The 21237-nt window shown below is 47.3% G+C and overlaps 1 protein-coding gene across 1 annotated transcript; it reads left to right on the top strand.

Annotated features, from left to right (window-relative positions):
* The first annotated feature begins 621 nt into the window (after positions 1–621).
* Positions 622–19440, top strand: Ptpn18 (protein tyrosine phosphatase non-receptor type 18). Its single transcript, XM_075980500.1, has 15 exons — positions 622–779; positions 3589–3697; positions 3962–4038; positions 4130–4225; positions 4319–4357; positions 11979–12047; positions 13842–13904; positions 14179–14321; positions 15129–15195; positions 15275–15352; positions 15438–15527; positions 15726–15814; positions 16987–17195; positions 17578–17652; positions 17817–19440. Exons 1-15 carry the CDS (start codon positions 687–689, stop codon positions 17882–17884), a joined length of 1365 nt encoding a protein of 454 aa, XP_075836615.1. The 5' UTR covers positions 622–686; the 3' UTR covers positions 17885–19440.
* The last annotated feature ends 1797 nt before the right edge of the window (positions 19441–21237 follow it).

The following is a 21237-nucleotide window of genomic DNA, read 5'->3' as shown; positions in this document are numbered from 1 at the left end:
GCTGGGATTAAAGGCGTGCGCCACCACCGCTCAGTTTTCCCACGAACTCTTTTCCAGTACCTTAATTCTCTTCCTCTCAGAGAGGTGTGGGATTAATAGCCTTACAGTAGGACTTGATCCTGGTATCCTCGCTTTTCCAGCAGATCCCAGAAAGAGAAAAACTCTCAGGAATAGGCCTTTTCCAAAAGCACAGTGGCAGGACTGCCTTTCCCCGACCTCTCTCATATTCAGCTGTGGCACAGCTGTGGATGTCTGCGTGCTGCGTGCAGGCTGGGTGGCCTCGCTACCCTGGTGCAACCTTGGGAACCTGGCCTGAGACACTGAGGGCGCAGCCATCCACAGGGAAAGGGACGTGATGGTGAGTCCGGGCTAGGGACTGGTTCAAGCGGGTCCAAGCGTTCCACGAGAACTCAACTGCTGCTGCATTGCAGTCTAAGCAACTGAGGCGCCATCGGAGAACTGCGGGTCAGACAGCCACAGGACGTCCAGTTCGACAGCACTAGCTGCCCGCGCCCGTGAGTGGGGCGAAGTGGAGTGAGCTCCTAATGCAATTGGCCAAGGGGCGTGGCTTACCAGCCACTGGCAGCCTTCATTGGCTTCTGGCACAGAGGCTCCGCCCCACACTGTCTAAACTCTCTCGCGGGGTGGGAGCGCGGCGTGCACAGACCTCGGCGGCGGGTCGCAGCATGAGTCGCCACTTGGACCTGGTGCGAAGCTTCCTGGAGCAGCTGGAGGCTCGGGACCGCCGGGAGGGAGAAATCCTTGGCCGCGAGTTCAGAGTGAGTGACACTCCAGCGATCAAACTTCGCAGCTAGGCTGTCCCCACACCGCTGTCCACCTGTGCCATGTCAAAATTCTGCCTGTTTCTCTCGGTTCCCGGGGCGTCTGTCTCCTGCCTCGGCTCTCTGGTTTCCTCTTCCAGCACCTCCGTCGCGCTCTCACACTCTCCTTCAGCCTTTCCTACTCTGCCCGCAGGTGCCCAGAGGGTGAAGTACACCGCTGTCTGGGAGGAGTCGGGCACACTCAGGGTCAGTGTATCCTGGAGCGACCCTTCTCCCTAGCAGGGCGGTGGCTGCAGCTGGGGAGGGAGGCAGCACACCTGCGCTGGACTCCCAGTCCCCAAGCCGGGCCACTCCTAGGTCACCTTGTAATCCCTGGGAGGAAGTGGATTGGGGCAGCAGAAAGAGGAACAGGGAAACTTTGTCGCTTAGCCTTTGAGCTCTGCGGAGTTTAGAATTTCGAGTTCTTGCCCGTGGCCTGGGGAAGTCTGACTTCAGTTTCCACTGTTTTGAAAATGTGAATGTTAAAAGTTGGTCTGAGAAATTAGATAGTTTTGGTAGAAACACTTAGCACGTATTGGGTGCTCACTGGATAGGTGCCCTCAACATACATTACAAAACTTCTAAACGTTACATCAGGTAGTGCCAATCAAGCCTGTGAAGAGAGAATACTACTCAACAGGTAACGAAGTATTTTAAATATAGCGACATGATTACACTGTATCAAACACAAATATGTATTATAAATATATAAAAACAAATATGACATTAAATAACCACTTACAGCCTGGCATGGTAGCACACGCCTGTAATTCCAGCACTTGGTAGCCTAAAACAGGAGGATCGCCGTGAGGTCAAGGCCAGCCTGAGTTACATAATTTGAGGCCACTCTGAAATACAGACTTAGATTGTCTCACAGAAAGAAAAAGATAGTTTACACAAAGATCATTGTGTAACCCAATAACAATACACTGTGATGGCGCGCACCTTTAACCCCAGTACTCCCGCTGGGAAGGCAGGGCCAGGTGGATCTCTGTAAGGTTGAGCTCCAGGATAGCCAGGACTATGCTGAAAGACCCTGTCTCAAAACAAATGTCAATACCACCATACACAACAAACAACAATACCACAATACATACAACAAACATTAATAAGAGCCAAATTTATTAAATTCATAAATAAATACACAGACTAAACATGTATAGATGCAAATATAAATAATTTGCACATGTAAAATACTGTAACATAAGAAATATATAAGTAATACATATTAATATAGTTTTTTTTTTTGAGACGAAGTTTCTCTGTAGCCTTGGCTGTCTTGGAACTTGCTTTGTAGACCAGGTTGGCCTCCAACTCACAGAGATCTGCCTGCCTCTGCCTCCCCAGCGCTGGGATTAAAGGTGTGGGCCATCACCACCGGCCCTGAAATATGTAATTTATAAACATGAAAATGTGCATAAATATACACGTGGTGTATTGTTCAGGCTGATGAAGAGAGCAGTTCTGAGGGCAGAATCTTGCATGCACTCGCTCACTCCAGGGCTTTGGTTTTTCCGCCTCTGGGACTGAAATTCCAACAGTGACATCCACTGTAGGAAGGTGTCTCTGGGGGCTGGAATAAAACCCTTTGCAGTGGTGGCCCAACACAATGGCAACTTGATAGGTGTTTATTATCATTGCAATTATGAACACCGGATAATAAGAGTAATATCTTCACTAATTATAATAATGTACTAGTTATAAAGCACCTATAGCATCTTCTTATATGTTATATGGTATAACATATATGACATCTTGTCACGTTGTATCTAGTATAAAGCATTTATTTTAAAGTTTTATTTGGTATGCATATGCATGCACATGCACATGCACCATGTGCTCGCAGTATTCTTAGAGACTGGAAGAAGGTGTTGGATCCCTTGAAGCTGGAATTGCAGGTAGTTGTGAGTTGGCCAGTGCTGGTGCTAGGAACCGAACTTGGGTCCTCTGCAAGAGCAGAAAGTACTCGACCACCATCTTTCCAACCACCATTTAATTTTTTTTGAGACAGTATTTTATGTACCTCAGGCAGATCTTGAACTCAGTATATAGCCAAGGGTGATTCTGAGCTTCTTATAAAATTGTGCGTGCATGCGTGCCTGCGTGTGTGCGCACGAGTATGTGTAACCGTGAGAGTTGGTTCTCTCCTTCTACCTTAGGAATTCTGGTGGACAATCTCAGATCATCAGGCTTGGTGGCAAGTACCTCTACCCTCTGAGCCATCTCCCCAGCCCATTTCATTTGTTCGGGGGTGGGAGTCTTGTGCATGCCACAAGTACCCATGTAGAGGTCAGAGAACAACTTTCTGGTGTTGCTTCTCACTCCTTATTAAGGTGTGCGATCTGGGGATTGAGCACAAATCTTCAGGTCCGAATACCAAATGCTCTTACCCACTGAGCAATCGTTTGGGTCTAGATATTGCATATTTTATTATTTATAGTACATTATAATGCGGATCGAGGGTGCGGGCCTGAGAAGTCAACCTCCTTGTGGGACCTTTGGCAAGTCGCTCAACCACTTCCTCCATCAGCTTCATCTACACACCGGACAGTGGGTAGTTTCTACTTAGGACGACTGAATCACCTAGGCGTGTTTTTCACTTGCTGTTGCTGGATATTATTAAACAGATTCTTATGCCATGGGTTTGCACGAGTCTTTCCTAGTCTGTTTGGATAACTCTTGGAATGTTTCAGGGTCCCAACACTCTGACCTGGCTTCTTCTTCTCTCTTGCCTCTTCTTCTTTTGGCTCGTGGTGCCTTCTACCAGGATATTAAGGCCCGCTCGGTGGCCTGGAAGACTGGAGGTGTGTGCTCCACTAAGGTCGGCAATCGACCTGGGAACACGAAGAAGAACCGCTATAAAGACGTGGTGCCATGTAAGTCACTGGATATCTTCAGGGAGTCAGGGCCACTTGCACAAACGCTAGGTGGCAGTGCCCGGGTGGCAGCAGCTACCCACTGCCCGGCCCCAGCGCTCGGCTCCGCAAAGAGTTCTGCCTCCCAGACGTGAGGCAGCTGCATTACTCCTTAAAGCCACAAGGGGCAGAGTCCTATCAGTGTTCCGTTACCTGGCTTGCTTTCGCATTGGAAGCCATCAGATAATTGCACACCCCTCTTCCATATGTCTTACCCACTGGCAGATGACGAGACCCGCGTCATCCTTTCCCTGCTGCAGGAGGAAGGACATGGAGATTACATCAATGCCAACTTCATCCGGGTCAGGCTAGTGACCAGGGAAGAGGTGGCTTGGGGGTGGGGAGGGTGGGCTTCAGAATCTTGTTAATGAATGGTGAATGGGACTTTCCCAGGGCACAGATGGAAGTCATGCCTACATTGCGACCCAAGGACCCCTGCCTCACACTCTGTTGGACTTTTGGCGCCTGGTTTGGGAGTTCGGGATCACGGTCAGCATTGGGGGACCTTGGGCATGGTTCTGAGTCACCCTCCTTCCTGTTTCCTCACCAGTGACCTCCTTCTTCCCTGCTCCTCTTGTCTAGGTGATCCTGATGGCCTGTCAAGAGACAGAGAATGGACGGGTGTGTATCCTCAGCCTCCCAGAGCGCAAAGAAGGCTTGTGTAGGGAGGGGAGAAGGATTCTTAGGGTCTCCTTTTGTCTCTAGGACCCTGGGTTAAGTCCTTGGCTGACTCCATTGTCATTCTGTAAAAGCAGCTAGTCCTAATTTTGCTTTGATCTTTTTCCTTTTGTCCCCTTGGCGCTGGCAACCGGGGCTTTCCACCAGTTCATGACAAGTCCAAGGACCTGTACTGCTCTGTTTCCATTCTGGTCTTTCTTTCTGTACCCCTCCCTGCTTTTCACACTCCCCTCTACTTACGCTTGCCTGTTCCTCAGATGAGACAGAGAGGGCTCTCCTCCAGGGCCTGTGCCTCGGCCATCCCCCTGCCTTAGACTTTTCAATTGCCCGTTCTGTTACCTGGACCTTCAACTGGCTTCCCACTCTCCAGCATGCCCACCTGTAACTCCTTCCTGTTTCCCATTTCTAATCTATCCCAATAGTTCATATCCACCTCAACACACTGGCTAATTCTACATGCGAAATACACTCACAATAGTGTGGTTACACCCCACACGCTATTGGTTTCGCCTTTCTGCCGGAATACAATCTGTTCAGTCAGGTATAGCAGCTCCCTCCCGTGCTGCTGGTACTTGGGAGGCCAAAGTGAGAGGATAAAAAGTTTGAGGGCAGTCTGGGCAACTCAGGGAGACTGCCAACATTTCCATCATCCCGTTAGCAGTGACACGCCGCGTTGAGCAGTCACAGACAACCCCGAGTCCACTTTTGATCGCTGCAGGTTTGCCTACTCTGCATGACTGACACGCGATGGACTTGTGCAGCGAGTGTCTTTTGTGGCTGGCGTCTTTCTCTTTGTGTTTTTGGTGCTTGCACATGGTAGTGAGTTCACAGTTTGCGCCTGTTGCCGATTCATACCACACAGAATGTTTCTGCATTTCACTCCTTTAAGCAGTTTGTAGATGCTGGGTTGTTTCCATATGTTGGCTTTGGTGAAATCACACTGCTGTGAACACTCATATGCAAACCTCGAGTGGACATGAACTTTCGTTTCTTGAGCTGTTGGAACTGCTGGGTCATGGAGGAACTCTGCTTTTAACTCTATTTTAAGGAAGTGACAAACTGGTTTCCGTAGGAGCTGCACCGAGTTACGTTTTCATCCATAGTGCATGACAACTCTGGTTTCGTCAGAGCCTCACCAACATTTGTTATTCTCTTTTTAGAAAGTTCCTTTATTGGGGGGGGGCGTGTCCATGAGTGCAAGTGCCTACTGTGGAATGGGGTGGAGGTTAGAGTCAGCTTTGGGAATTGGTTCTCTTCTCCACCATGTGGGTTCCTGGGATTGAACTCAGGTCCTGGCAACAAGTATGTTTACCCAATGAGCCATTTTGCCTGCTCCCTGCTCGTCTGTCTGTATAGCCATTGTTGGGAATATGAAGGAATCTCTAACTGGGTCTTTTAAAACATATAAAATGTATGTAAACATAAAATTTGCCTCTTAAGGGGCTGGAGATATGGCTCAGTGGTTAAGAGCACTGACTGCTCTTCCAGAGGACCCGAGTTCAATTCCCAGCACCCACATGGTAGCTCACAACTGTCTGAAGATCCAGTTGCAGGTTATCTGACACCTTCACACATAAAAATAAAGTTAAATAAACCATAAAAATATTTTTTAAAAAAAAAAATTTGCCTCTTAAGGGACTGAAAAATATTTGGAGGTTAAGAGCACTTGTTGCTTTTATAGAGGACCAGAACTCAGCTTAAAACTGCCTGCAACTTCAGCCCTAGAGGGCTCTGACACCCTCTTCTGGGCTCCTTGGGCACCAAAACACATTTGACATTCATTCTCACACAAGAGAGACATGCACACATGCATATGCATGTGTGTGCGTGCACACACACACACACACACACACACACACATAAACGGCATAAACTCCCCCTTTCCCCCTGGTGCTGGCCACCTGTCTTCTGTCTCCGCTGAATTGCCCGTTCTAGTTGTCCTCCTATTTCTGGTTTATTTCACTTGATGTTTTCAAGGTGTGTCCATGCTGTCACATCAGAATTTCGTTCTTTTTAAGACTACTATGCCATTGCCTTGTGCCATGTTTTCTTTACCCATTCACGTGTTGATAGATGTTTGGGTTGTTTCTATCTTTTAGGCTACTATGCATAATGCTGTTCGCACACACTGGTAAACAGTTATCTGTTTGAATCTGGGTTTTGTTTTACTCCATTTATGTATCCGTGTGCATACTTGTGTCAGTGTGTGAACAACACATGTATAGTTATGGATGTGTACACCGTGTGCATACATCTCCAATCTCACTAAGTCACCCTGGCTGGCCTGGAACTCAGAATGTAGACAAGGTTGGTATTAAGCTTACAGAGACCCACCTTTCTCTGCCCTCTGTTCCTGCCACATTGCTAGGTTTAAAGGCTAGGCTCTGGCTCTGCCTGGCTCTACTATTCCGAGGCAGAATCTCTCCCCGAACTCAGTGATTGAATTTTCTCAGCTAGCCTAGAAGCTAGCAACCCCAGAGAGCGTCCAGTCTCTGGCCACCTGAGCTGGGGTTGTGGGTATACAGACGATGCCTGGCTTGTTATATGGGTGCAGGGATCTGAACTTTAGTGTTCATGGTTGTGCAACAAGCGCTCGTAATTGCTGAGCTATCTCTCTAGCGCACCCTCTATTTTTTTTTCAATTCATTGAATATAAATCTGCAGTAGAATCACTGTTTAATTTTTATTTCACAGTGTCTAAACCTTTTACGATTCCACCAGCTAGGGGTTTCGATTTCTCCATATGTTCGCTAACACTTGCTATTTTGTGTGCGTACATGTGTATGCACATGTGTGTGCACATGTATGTGTATCTGGGTGTATATGTGTTTGTGTGTGTGTGTTTGTGTGTGTGTGTGTGTGTGTGTGTGTGTGTGTGGTGTGCTCTTGCACATATGGAGGCCAGAGGAGGAATTGGACATCCTCCTTTATTAACTTTCTGCCTTTTTCCACAGAGGCAGGGTCGTCCACTTATCCTGGCACTAGGCTGGCAACCAAGCCCTAGGCATCCTCCTGCCTCTGCCCCTACAGTATTGTGGTTACAGGTGCAACCCAGACTTTTCATGTGGGTGCTGGGTATTTGAATTCAGATCCGCATTCTTGTTCAGCAACTGCTCTTACGCGTGAGCCATCTCCCCAGCTCAACAGTTGTTATTTACTTCCCACTCATTAAGAAAACGGCTCCCGGGATAGAGAGATGGCTCAGTGGTCAAGAGTGCATCCTGCTACTGCAGAGGACCCGAATTTGGTTCTTAGCACCGGCATCAAGCGCTCACAACTACTTGTAACTCAGCTCCAGGATCCTACAATTCTGCCCTCTGCAGGCACTGCGTTCACCTGCACATTACCTCCTCAATTAAAAATAATAAAAATAAATCTTTTTTTTTTTTTGAGGCAGGGTTTCTCTGCATAGCCCTTACTATCCTGGAACTCACTCTATAGACCAGAGAGCCACCTGCCCCCTACTTCCTTAATGCTGGGATTGAAGGCATGTGCCACCATCACCAGGCAAAAACAAATATTAAAAAAAGAAACATTCATTTTGGTTTTGTTTTTCAAATGTTTTTGTATGTCCTCTCCGGATAAGCATATACTCGGGTCCCATTTTAAAACTGGTCTGTTGTCTTTGTTACTGAGCTGAAAGAGCTCCGGGTACAAGTGCTTATCCGCATAGGACTGATGAAGCTTCTCTCCCATCCTGTGGACTGTCATTTCCTTTCTCAGTAGGAACCCTTTGCACACACATACGCTTTGATCGTTGTGTTCTAACCTATCATTCTGTACTTATTTATTATTATGTATACAGTATTCTCGGTATTCTGCCTGCATGTGTGCCTGCAGGCCAGAAGAGGGCACCAGATCTCATTACAGATGGTTGTGAGCTACCATGCAGCCGCTGGGAATTGAACTCAGGACCTTTGGAAGAGCAGGCAGTGCTCTTAACCACTGAGCCATCTCTCCAGTCCCTAACCTATCATTCTGCTGGTGTTTTTTTTTTTTTGCATTTACATCTAGGAAGTCACTGTCTAAAGAAGAATCTACTTCTGTGCTTTCTAAGTTTTCCACAACTTTATATCTTGCATTTCTTATTCTTTTGAATTAACTTTCATGTATACAGGATGAGAAAGGAATCCAAAGTTCTTTTGTATGTATTCAATTGATGCCATGCCTTTGGTGAAGACCACGCCTTCTCCATTTAATTGGTCACCCACTGGGCCTTCTCCATTAATTCCATGTCATCTTTATTGAAAAAAGTAATTGTAAAGGCTTATTTCTGAGCTCTCAAATTTTTTCATTGATCTATAAATCTGTCTTTGTATTAGCAAGACAAGGTTGTGATTACTGTACTGTTTTAGCAAATTTTGAGATTTTTTTTTTCAGTGCTGGGCATCAAAATCCAGAATCTTTTTCTTGGTAGGGAAGCATTCTACTCCTAGACTAAACTCATAGTCCTGTAAGCTTCCAGTGTGGAAGTGAGTCCTCTAATTTGTCCTTTCTCTGTATGCTTGTACGGGTGTGCTGTGTGGTATGTGTGCATGTGTGTGAGTGGGAGGGTCCGTGTACATATGTGTGAGCATGTGTGTGGAAGCCAGGGGTAATTCCTCTATTGCTCTCCACCTTTGAGAAAGGGTCTCTCGCGGAATCTGGAGCTCCCTGAGCCTAGGGATCCTATTGGCACTTTCCTGCCTGAACCAGCTCCCCAGTACTGAATTTGTCCTTTCTGGAAGATGGCTTTGGTTATGCACCTTGTGCAAAAAGGCGAACAAGGTCAGCATGCTGCTCATGTTTAGAAAGGTCTTCCTATGAGCTGGCTCTCGGATGAATTGTGAGGGTTTTCTATAAGGATGGGCCATTATGCCTAACATATGTATGCGACTGAAAAGTACCCAGCAAAATTCCCAGCGAGCTGACTCCCTAACAAGCTTCACTGTGGTTGACATTCCATCACTTCTGCCCCACAACTCATCGCTGGGCTACTGAAGCACGTCCTTTGAAACTCTACTGGGCAAGCAGCTTTGGAAGCTTGTGTTCTGCAACCGTTGAGCCACACACCTTTTCCCTGTGCTGAATTTACTCTGTGTCTTTTCACTGGACCAAGTCATGGCCATGAGGATGACGGTGTGCCGAGTCCTGTCTGTCCTAGTAAACTGTCAACGCCAGGCTGGTCTTCCCTAGCCCCCACTCTGCACTTCTATATTCATCCTAAGATTACATTTTTGGCAATACCAAGAAAACCTGCCCACCAATCCATTTTCCCAGCTCTGACACTGATATTGCATTGTCAACACACCTTGCATCCCTAGGATTAATCCTGTTTATTCTTGGCTTATAATACTTGGCCGGTATTTTCTTGAGAATTTGGGCTTTAAGTTTGTGAGATATTGGTGGGTACGTTGTGATCCCTGGTTTGAATAGGACCATATTTGGTTTTAGTGTGCTAGGTCATGTTTATGCTCCTTCAGGTTTGGCTGGTAGGTTAGTTTTTTTGTTTTTTGTTTTGGATGTATGAAGGGTTATTATTAATTCTGCCTTACTTGCTCAGAAAATATAACTCGATTATTTTTTTATGGGAGGCAAAAATGTGAGAAATGTTTTAACGTAACGACATGCCTGCTTTTGTCTTTGTTCTTTATGGTTTTCTGTAGCTTCAAGTTTCCATCTGGTGTTGTTCTATGTATATGAAAAGCTTCTCCTTATAGATTTGCTTGCAATGAACTTGCCAAGTTTTTGTGTGACAAGGTTTCTAGTTTATTAATTTATTGGGGGGCGGAGTCTGAGTGAGCCATAGCACCTGTGTGCAAGTCAGAGAACAACTGCCCGAGAGTCCCCTCTTTCCTTTGGCAGTGTGGGGATCTGGGGCTAAACAACTGCCCGAGAGTCTCCTCTTTCCTTCGGCCGTGTGGGGACCTGGGGCTAAAACTATGGTGGTCAGGTTTGGTGACAAACAACTTTACCCCCTGAACCAACAATCTAACCCAAGTTTTTTTCTTCCAGTATTCTTAGGATGTCACATGATTATCTTCTGGCTTACAGAGTTTCTAAAAATATTGTCATCACATGTGTTTTGCTTTTAAGATTTTTCTCATTGTTATTTTCTTTCTTTCTTTCTTTTTTCCTTTTAATCAGTTGGGTCATGGTGTACTTTTCAACCTTGTTTTCTTTACGTATTTACCCCCTCAATACAGATTATTGACTTTATTAATTTCATCAGCTTTGGGAAACTTTCAGCTTTTATTTCTTCAAGTATGATTTCTGTTTTCTCTGGGACCAGAGAGATGGTTCAGTGGCTAAGAGCGCTGGCTGTTCTTCAAGAGGATGTGAGTTCAATTCCCAGAACCCACATGGGGACTCACAACAATTTCTAACTCTAGGTCCAAGATATCCATTGTCCTCTTCTGGCCTCAGGCACCAGGCATGCAGCCAGTGTCCAGACAGACATGTAGGCAAAACACTCATACACATAAAATAATTTCTGTTCTCTCCATCTCTCCTCTTCTGAACTCCGGGTACCACTTGGTGTGTCCCACAAAAGACTGAGTCTCCTCTTCCTCCTCCTCCTCCTCCTCCTCCTCCTCCTCCTCCTCCTCCTCCTCCTCCTCTTCCTCTTCTTCTTCACTTTGTTTATGTTGCAGTATCTTCATGCTCACTGCTTTTCTTTCCTTTGGGGTTTAACCTGCTATTTGTGAACTTCAAGTGTTTTAGAATTCCCTTTAGGGCTGGTTTTGCACCTTACACTTCAGCCTTTGTTATATTCGTGTTTTCATTTTGACTATTTATATTGCTATTTTAAAGTCTTTGCCGCTTTCCTCTGTCACTTCTGGATCTTTTTCTACTTGCTGACTATTTCCCTGGTAACAAGTCACATGTTACTGCGTCATTGTTTATCAAGGACATTTTTATTAGGTGCTGGATGGTTGAAGTGTCTCCTAGTTCAACGCTAGGTTGTGTTGACTTTCGTTAAAGAGTGCTTTACTTTTCTAGGAAGGTGGCCAAGTCTCTTTTGAATGTTTTATTATCTGGCCCTTTCTATTTCCTTGGTTTCTGTTTGCATAGCTCTCTCTTCTCTGAAAATTCAGTGTTGCCCTCCCTGAGCCGCGATCTGTGTTTCTGTAGCTTGTTGGAATAATGAGGCTCCTTAGTTCCTACATGTCAAGGCAGTAGGCCAGTTGGTCCACTTAGCGCCTACACCCCTGCAGTGCATGTGTCTTTGATGGGAAGCATTGGTTCATGTACTTAGTTCTAGCTCCAGGCAGCAGGAGGATACCCTGAACTGCCTTCCCCCAGTGTAATCAAAACATTGCCCCTCAGAGTCAGGTAGATCTCTGTGAGTTCGAGGCCAGCCTGGTCTACAGAGCGAGAAAACCAAAATAAATAAATACATAAATACAAAACTAATCTTGCCCCTATGGAGTGTGCGGAGTGTGCGTGTGTTTAATGCCATACTCTACAGCTGGCCTCTATCACAGCCACAGCTGCTGGCCCTTCCACTTGTCTCACTTGGGTGTCTTGTCACTCTGAAAGTGACCTTCCCACTTACTCTTGCCTTTCCTCCCTCCCTCTGCAGAAGAAGTGTGAACGTTACTGGGCCCAGGAGCAGGGGCCACTACAGACAGGGCCTTTCTGTATCACCCTGGTAAGCCGGAACAGGGGTGGGAACAAGGTGGGCTCTGCAGGCCTTGGGTAGTGGGGAGATCTCCAGGAAGATATAGAGAAGGAAAAACCTCACAGCTCCCTGACACCACGGAAGACTCAGAACATTCTGGGGTCGTCATACAAACCATCAGAACACAATTTAAAATTTTTAAAATTTATTTTTACTTTATTATTATTTTATTGTTATTATTATCGGTGTGTGTGTGTGTGTGTGTGTGTGTGTGTGTGTGTGTGTGTGTGTGATTTTGCTGGCGAGAGAATCAAGGCTTCACACATGCTCGGTAAGTGTTCTTCTCAGGCTCTAGCACTTTTGACTATGATTACTGTTACCTCTGTAACCAAAATGTACCTGTTCGGGTTTCTGCAATTCATATTTCTTTACCATGTGCAGAGAACAGCATACAGACACAATGAGACCGATGTATTTCAGAACAATGGATCTCTCGTGTTCACTGGACAGGGATTAATTTTGTTTGTATAGTCATTCCTCTTTTCCTGTTCTGAGAAAAGTTTGCTTGAAAACTTTGGGAGAAGTTTGGACCAAAGGAAAATTTATAAATATTATCAGTATAGAAATTTATTTGAATTAAAAAAATATGGCTGAATTTACAATAACATAATACTTACATAAAGGAAATAACATCATTGGCTGTGAAACCACTTTTTGTTTGTTTGTTTGTTTGCTGAGAGGGTTTCTCTATAGCCTTGGCTGTCCTGAAACTCTCTGTAGACCAGGCTGATCTGAGATTCACAGAGATCCTCCTGCCTCTTCCTCCCGAGTACTGGGATTAAAGGCATGCACCACCAGTGCCCAGCTGACTGTGAAACCATTTAAAGATATTCTTTTGAAATTAAAAGAAATACGTGGCAGACAATGAGGGCTGACTGAGAAGCCGAGGACAATGGCACTGGGTTTTGATTCTACTGCATGTACTGGCTGTGTGGGAACCTAGTCTGTTTGGATCCTCACCTTCCTAGATCTGGATAAAGGGGGGAGGACCTTGGACTTCCCACAGGGCAGGGAACCCTGACTGCTCTTTGGACTGGAGAGGGAGGGAGAGTGGGGGAAGGGAGAGGGAAATGGGAGGAGGTGGAAAATTTTAATAATAATAATAATAATAAAGCTAAACAAAAAAAGAAATACGTAATGAGAATGGACAAGGAAGCAAAGAGAAAATATAAGTCCTCTGAGGATTGGGAATTCTAACAAGGACACACTACGTAAGCTAGCCCAACAGAGTCTGAATTGGAAGCCATGCTCAGAAAGCTCTCTCGTCTCTCAGCAACATGGGAAATAAGTCTGTGGTCCCAGAAATGTAAGAACAGCACTGCAGGCCAGAGACTTTTTAAAAATGTTTTAGTATTTGATTTTTACTCAAGAATGCTTTGCTTGCATCAGGCATGGTGGTATACACATGTCATCCCAGCACATATACACATGGTAGTATACACATGTATATACACATGTAGTATACACATGTCATCCCAGCACGCATACACATGTAGTATATACATGTATACACATGTATATACACGTGGTAGTATACACAAGTATATACACATGTAGTATACACATGTAGTATACACATGTCATCCCAGCACATGGGAATCTGAAGCAGGAGGCTCTCATGTTTGAGGCCAGCCTAGGACTCTACAGCAAGACCGGTCTCAAAACCAAAATCAAAACGCAAAGCTTTGCTTTCTAGAAGTATGAAATGTGCCCCTGCAGGTCTGTGTTTCCCTTTTGTTCTCTCTCTTCTTCTCACATGCTCAGATAAAGGAGATGCCAGTGAATGCAGACATCATTCTCAGGACCCTCCGGGTTACATTCCAGAAGGTACTGAACAGGCCAAAGATGAAGGGGCTCTCTCACGGGTGGAGCTGTTTCCACCGCCATCAACTGGGCTCTCTTGATGGTTTTCATCACCTTTAGTGATTATGCAGTGGGTTGGTTTTCCTTCGCGGAGCTGGGGATGGAGCGCCCAGTCTCATGCATGCTGTACAAGTGCTCTTCCCCCAGCCTTATCTGGTGGATTTCAATGGAATACGCTTAGGGCCGTAGTAGGTGCTGTATAAATGTATGCTTTTCTATTCTCTGTTCCCCGTCCCAGGAATCCCGCTCTGTGCACCAGCTGCAGTTTATGTCCTGGCCAGACCATGGGGTTCCCAGCAATCCCGACCACATTCTCACCATGGTGGAGGAGGCCCGTCGCCTCCATGGAGCTGACCCTGGACCCCTCCTTATCCACTGCAGGTTTTGAGAACAGGCTTTCTGGGCTCTGTAGAGGCAGAAAAGCAAGGAAGAGAGGTTTTGGCTCGAAAGCAGCCTTTCCCTTTCAGTTGCCCCTTTTTGAGAAACTTCTGTCCCTATGTTCATGATATAATGAGCTGGAATCTTTAGCATTTGCTGAGCACAGACTGCCTACTGGGGAGGAAGCATATAGCTGATACTTCATAAACCCAAGTGAATAAAAAATGGTTTTCTTGTGCTGAAAAATTAGCTCAGTGGGTAAGGTACTTGCTATACATGGACTTGAGCTCAGATCTCTAGCACCCAGGGAAAGCCAGGACGGGAGGCTTGTCTCTGTGACCCCATGGCTGGGTGAGGGGTAGACACGTGGATCCATGGGGCTTGCTGGTCAGCCAATCAAGCCAGTTTGTGAGCACCCCATTTAATAAGTGACCCTATCTCAAATATAATGTTGATCACACACACACACACACACCAAATTGGCACACACTAGTGTACATATAAAAACCAAAGTCTTTTATTTGAAATTATAATCTAGGGATCCTGCAGTTTAAGAGGTACTGCAGGGGATTTGACTCAGCTCAGCCCCAAATTCTCCATGTAGAGGAGGTAGTGGCATCTGTACGATAGACAGGCTGGCCATCCCAGCACTTAGGAAGTTGAGGTCAGAGGATCAAGAGGTCCAAGCCAGCCTGGGCAACACGGCAAAACCTTTGGGAAGTGGAGGGGGTTGGGAGAAGAATGGAAAAATGGGGAAAAGGTCGTTGTGGGCCGGCTGTGATGGAGTTTGCTCCGATTCTTGCTTGTCAGCGCTGGCTGCGGACGAACAGGTGTCCTGTGTGCTGTGGATTATGTGAGGCAGTTGCTGCTGACCCAGGTACCATGCCATCTTCTGTGTGCAGCGTGTCCCACACCTGCCTACCAGGGCCTGTTCACACTCCCTCTCTCTGTCCCAGACAATCCCACCCAATTTCAACCTCTTTGATGTGGTCCTCGAGATGAGGAAACAGCGTCCTGCTGCTGTGCAGACAGAGGTGTGTGCTTGCCCTGCCTTCCTATTCCCCCGGACACGGGGAGGCTTCTGTGTTTTCCCTTCTCAATGACCACTCACCCCAACAGGAGCAGTACAGGTTCCTGTACCACACCGTGGCCCAGCTATTCTCCCATACTCTCCAGAACACCAGCCCCCACCACCAGAAACTAAAGGAGGTACGGAGCCCCCAATTCCACTCCGTCAGCCACCAACACTCTGACACTCCTGAGAACAACAATGGACTTACTGTGCCAGGGCCCTTGCCTCCTCAGGACTACTTCCTCAGTCTGTCCCCTCATAAGCTTATCTCAGCACCCACAGTGACCAGCATAAGGGGCATGGCCTCACGACCCTCCCCTCCTGTTCTCCTGTAGAACTGTGCCCCAATTGGAAAGGATTCCTTGTCCCTCAGGGTCTCCCCAGAGCCGTCTGCCGCATCCCGCCCACCAGGTGGTGTTCTCAGGTACTGTACTGGCTGACCCATCCACAGTTCACTCTGCCTCTGGATGCCTACCCCTGAGTTAGCCTTTCCCTTGCTCTTGCAGACGGTAATTAATTAGGCAAATGTTTTTAGACTCTCTCTCTCTCTGTGTGTCTGTCTCTCTCTCTCTCTCTCTCTCTCTCTCTCTCTCTCTCTCTCTCTCTCTCTGTGTGTGTGTGTGTGTGTCTCTCTCTCTCTCTGTTTCTCTCTCTCTCTCTCTCTCTGTGTGTGTGTGTGTGTCTCTCTCTCTGTTTCTCTCTCTCTCTGTTTCTCTCTCTCTCTGTTTCTCTCTCTCTCTGTTTCTCTCTCTCTCTGTTTCTCTCTCCCTCTCTCTCCCTCTCTCTCTCTCTCTCTCTCTCTCTCTCTGTGTGTGTGTGTGTGTGTGTGTGTGTGTGTGTGTGTGTGTGTACACGCACTGAGAGGTCAGAGGATCTAGAAGGAGTTGCTGGCAGGCCTGTGGCTCCCACACAGCTAGCTTAGTCCCGGAAATAATTACAAGGAAATTGTATTCATTTAAACACTGCCTGGCCCGTTAGTTCTAGCCTCTTATTGGCTAACTCTCACATCTTGCTTATCTGTGTAGCACCATGAGGTTGTGGCTTACCTGACCTGGCAGCTGGCTCCAAGGTGTCTGAGTGACTCTGCTTTCTTTCTCCCAGCATTCTGTTAGATCTACTCCACCTATCTAATTTCTGCTCTATCAAAAAGCCAAGGCAGTTTCTTTATTAACCAACGAAAGTCGGCAGATAGATAGAAGACCCTCCTACATCAAGAGGACAATCTTGGGTATGGGTCCTCACCTTCCATATGTTTTGAGACAGTCTAGTCTTACTCTGTACATCAGGTTTTTGGGGATTCACCTGTTCCTCTCTCCCCTCTCAAGTAGGAGTTCTGGGGTTACAGCCACACTCCACCAAGTCTGCCTTTACATGGGTCTTACTTGTCAATCTGTCCCTGTCCCCCCCTTACTGTAGGGATACTAGAGACGCGGAACCCCGCTTTCAACCCTCGGGTGGCCCGCCCCTTCCCTCCTTTGCTGCCCTGGGGACTGGGGCCGGCAGGCAGGAAGGAAGCCCGCAGCCTGGGGTGAGCTTGCTCCCTCCCCTGCTCTCCTTGTACTCTGCGCTTTCACTTCCTCTGCTTGTCGCCCGCAGCAGGAGCATCTCCGTACCCGGATCCCAGACCCGGACCATGGCCGACACGTACGCTGTGGTTCAGAAGCGTGGCGCCCCCGCGGGCGCAGGGCGGGGCACGCGGGTGCCCAGCAGCACCGACACCATAATCTACAGCCAGGTGACTCCGCGTTCCCAGCGGCCGGTGGCGCACACCGAAGACGCGACGGGGACGACGCCACCGGGCCGTGGTGAGTTGGGGCCGGCCCGCTCGGAAAGTGGGGCTGAGGGCCACCCGCGCGCACCTGTTCTCACGTTTGCCACCTGCTAAGGCTCCTGGTGGGGGTGGGAGATCTAAGCAACCACGCGGGAGTCAGCTCTCGATCCCAGTCTGGCCACGTCCTGGGCTCCTGATTATCGGGGTTCAAGCCCCAAAATGAATCGCAGGTCAGGTCTCAGTTGAGAGGTTGGGTCTAAGACGGGCCCCAAAGATAGACCTCCGGACTTGGCCACGCCCGTGGCTCCGCCTCCAACTGTTTACCTCTGCGAGGGAAGTCTGTGACTGCGCCCTCGGTCGAGTCCCCTGGGACTCAGGCTGCTTGAACTGATCGGTAGGGGTTCTTCTGCCCGCAGTTCCTGTGGATCTAAATCCTCCTGGGCCTGATGCCTATGAAGAAGTAACAAATGGACCGCAGACTGGTGGTCTAGGTAAGTCAGAGCCTATAGTGCAGCTTTGGAGAGCCCCAGGAATTTGGCAGTTCTGGCTGGAGCTTGGGATTCAGGCTGTCCTTCATATACCAGGGCCTGGGGGCATGCGAGGGTGTTTTGGGAGAGGTTACCCTTTCACACCCCAACTCTCTCCCTTCTCTCAGGCTTCAACTTGCGCATTGGAAGACCCAAAGGACCACGGGATCCTCCAGCGGAGTGGACGCGGGTGTGAGTGCTATCGCTCAATAGTGGCTGGACTTCTGCAGCCTTGCTGCTGTGCGCTGTGTTGGAAATGGGACTTGTGGGTCTGCATCAAAATAAAAGTTTCTCAGGGCGGAAAAAATAAGGGCTTTGCCCCAGTGTTTATAGCAATCAAAGCCTGAGGCTTGGAGAGGTAAGTGGGAGATCACTGGTGGTGGGTCTACCCTGAGGAAATTTAAGAAAGAACATCAGGAGTGGGCGTTGCGACCCCCTCCCCATATACCCAAGAGGATATAATCTATTGGTAAGCTTCCAGATACATCCCCTCACCACAGAATGAGAGATGTATTCTCAGTACCGGGGCTTCCTTTGCCCAGACACTCAGGTGACCCCAAGGGGATGAGGTAGACGACCCTGAAGATGGGTAGGATGGATCTCCCAATATTCAGACAGATCCAGACCAAGCCTAGCTATGGCCAAGTGGACTGACCCCAGACAGGCAGATTTAAAAAAAAAGAAAAAAGAAAAGAAAAAAGTTTCCAGATAGGAAAACATAGCTCACCAAATCTGGACATAGAGCTAGATCACTAAATATCCATACCTTCAGAGGAGTTGTCTGTGGCAAAACAGATGGACCTCAGCCAGAGAGAAATAAACCAACCAATAGCCTTTAAGACCAGTCCCAGCCAGTGATCACTAGTCCTCCCAAATCAGGCCCTCACTCTGCCTTGCTAGCCAAATGGACTCCTAGCTAGACAGAACCCCAGACATAAACAGATTCCTGATGAACAGATACCCACAGACATCCCAGCTAGACTGGGCAGACTGGCTGACCTACCAGCCATAGACATACAGACATCACAGATCATCCACTAAACTCCCAGCTATCCAGACAGAGCTCTTCTGACATAGAATTCCTGTTCCGGTGGACACATGGATATCGCTCATCCCAACAAAGAGAAACAAACCGAAGTTCTCTCCTGGAGGCCAGAATCCGGGGCGGTTTGCAGTTGATAGGGTCAGTGCTGAGCTCAGGAAACGCTGTTTAGGTCTTAGCTTCCCTGTCTGAATGGGAAGAGTAGCCATGCTGAAGTCCAGGAGCACGTCTCTAGGATGGGGAGACTTAGGGTAACTGTTGGCAGGTCTTGGCAGGTCTGTCTTGGAAATCTGCCCTAAGCCAGACTGTGGCTCCCTCCTGACTGGACTCCGCAGCCACCTTCCTAACCTTCCTCTTAGTCCCGTTTGCTCGGGATAAATGCCAGCCTGCTAGTTTTTGTTGCCTTTAATCGTTTATGACAATTACATTGATTGTCAACTTGACAGAGTCTCGAACCACCTAGGAGACACACATCTTTGTGAGAGTCTATAAATCAGGCTAAGAGAAGTGGGAGGACTCACTCTCAGTGTGGACAGCACCAGACCCAAGGCCAGGGTCCTAGACTGAATGAGAAGAAAGCCATCTGAGCACCTGAACTCTTCACTGCTTCCTGACTGTAGATGTTGTGTGACCAGTTGCCTCAGGCTCCCGCCGTGACTTCCTCACCATGCTCTGGAACTGTGATTCCAAATAAAACCATCTTTCCTTAAGTGGCCTGAATCCGGTCTTTTGTCACATCACAATAGGAACATCATGGGTACAGGAAGTGAAGTCTGGTCTAGAAGAAAGTCTTAGGCATTCTTTGATCTTGTTCCAAAGAAATGGGGGTCTTGTCGCTGTTGTTGTCTGCATTAAACCTCAGGCCTCATGCATGGTAGCCTGGTTCTTCATGACTGAATTATATCCGCAACCAAATTTTAGCTATTTATTTATTTTTAAAGTTGAAAACAATTATATGTATGGGTGTTTTGCCTGCTTCTATGTTTGCACCATGTCTTCAAGAAACTGAAAGTGAGCATCAGATCCCCTAGAACTGGAGTTGAAACTGGAGATGGATCTTAACTTCCAATTGGGTACTGGGATTCAAATTCAAGTCTTCTAGAAGAGTAGCCAGTGCTTTTACCCACTGAGCTATTTCTGCAACCCTTATTTGTTTGTTTGTTTATTTATTTATTTACTTATTGTGGTGGTTTGAAAGGGAAAGGGAGTGGCCCTACTAGGAGCTGTGACCTTGTTGGAATAGGTGTGGTCTTGTTGGAGAAAGCGTGTCACCACGGAGGCGGGTTTTGAGACCTCTTATCTTCTCAGGATTGTACTCAGCTTCTCAGACCGCTTTGTGTTGCCTGCGCAAGACGTAGAATTCTCAGCTACCTCTCCGGCGACTTGTTTGCTTGCACACTGCCATATCCCACCATGGTGATAATGGACCAAACCTCCGAAGCTGTTAGCTGCCACCTCAGTTAAATGTTTTCCTTTGTAAGAGTTGCTGCGGTCATGGTGTCTCTTCACAGCAATAGAAACCCTAACTAAGACAGCTGATTTGAATCACTCTCTACAACGCTGGCCTTCAACTCCTAATTCTGCCTCCACCTCCCAAATTCTGAGACTATTTACACCTGTAATCATGCCTGATTCATCTTTTACTTTTTATTTTGAGATGTAGTCTCAGTAAGATTTCTCAAGTCAGTCTTGAACTCACTCTTTAGGTATATATATCTTGAGGTTCTTTTGTTTGGTTGGTTGTTTATCAGACAGGGTTTCTCTGTGTAACCCTGGCTGTTCTGGAGCTTCCTTTGCAGAGCAGGCTGGCCTTGAACTCAGAGATCTGCCTGCCTCGGCCTCCTGAGTGCTGGAAGTAAAGATGTGTGCCACCGCACTTGGCTATTTTCAGTTTATAATCCTTCTGCCTCACCTCCAAAGGAACTAATTACAAGTCTGTGCCACCAGGCCCAGCTGTTTTTTCTTCCTCTTCTTCCTCCTCTTTCTCCTCCTCTTCCTCCTCTTTCTCCTCGTCCTCCTCCTCCTCTTCTTCATCTTCTGGAAATAGACACATTCTTCCTTTCCTTGATAACATAAGGCTTACCATGTTTGCTTCCTTGCTTCACTAAGCAACTATTAATCTACAGTGATATTTTAACAAATAAAGCTTGCCCGAAGATCAGAAGGTAAAACTAAAAACCTAGAGGCCAAGTAGTGGTGTCACACACCTTTAATCCCAGAATTTGGGAGACAGACAGACAGGTCTCTGTGAGTTCAAGACCACCCTGGGCTACACAAGGTCAATGCAGAAACAAATCCAGGTGGTGGTAGCTCACACCTTTAATCCCAGTACTAGGGAGTCACATGCCTTTAACCTCAGCACTAAAGGGTAATATAAGACGGGCGGAGACGGAGGCTCAGTGTGCAGTCGCCCAGCCTTGGGAGAGGTGAGACTTCTCTAGTAGCTTGGCTGTTTTGCTTTTCTGATCTTCAGCTTGAACCCCAACATCTGTCTCTGGGTTCTTATT

Source organism: Microtus pennsylvanicus, chromosome 7, assembly GCF_037038515.1.
Source record: "Microtus pennsylvanicus isolate mMicPen1 chromosome 7, mMicPen1.hap1, whole genome shotgun sequence".
Taxonomy (NCBI): Eukaryota; Metazoa; Chordata; class Mammalia; order Rodentia; family Cricetidae; genus Microtus; species Microtus pennsylvanicus.
Note: the sequence above shows the minus strand (reverse complement) of the source record. Positions and strands in the feature narration are given on the sequence as shown.

Excerpts from the sequence above, each read along its gene's own strand:
- Ptpn18 (XM_075980500.1), top strand. The coding sequence starts at position 687 with ATGAGTCGCCACTTGGACCTGGTGCGAAGCTTCCTGGAGCAGCTGGAG. Across the intron at positions 13,905-14,178 it reads TCCGGGTTACATTCCAGAAG|GAATCCCGCTCTGTGCACCA; the intron begins GTACTGAACAGG and ends TCCCCGTCCCAG. Across the intron at positions 15,196-15,274 it reads GGCAGTTGCTGCTGACCCAG|ACAATCCCACCCAATTTCAA; the intron begins GTACCATGCCAT and ends TCTCTGTCCCAG.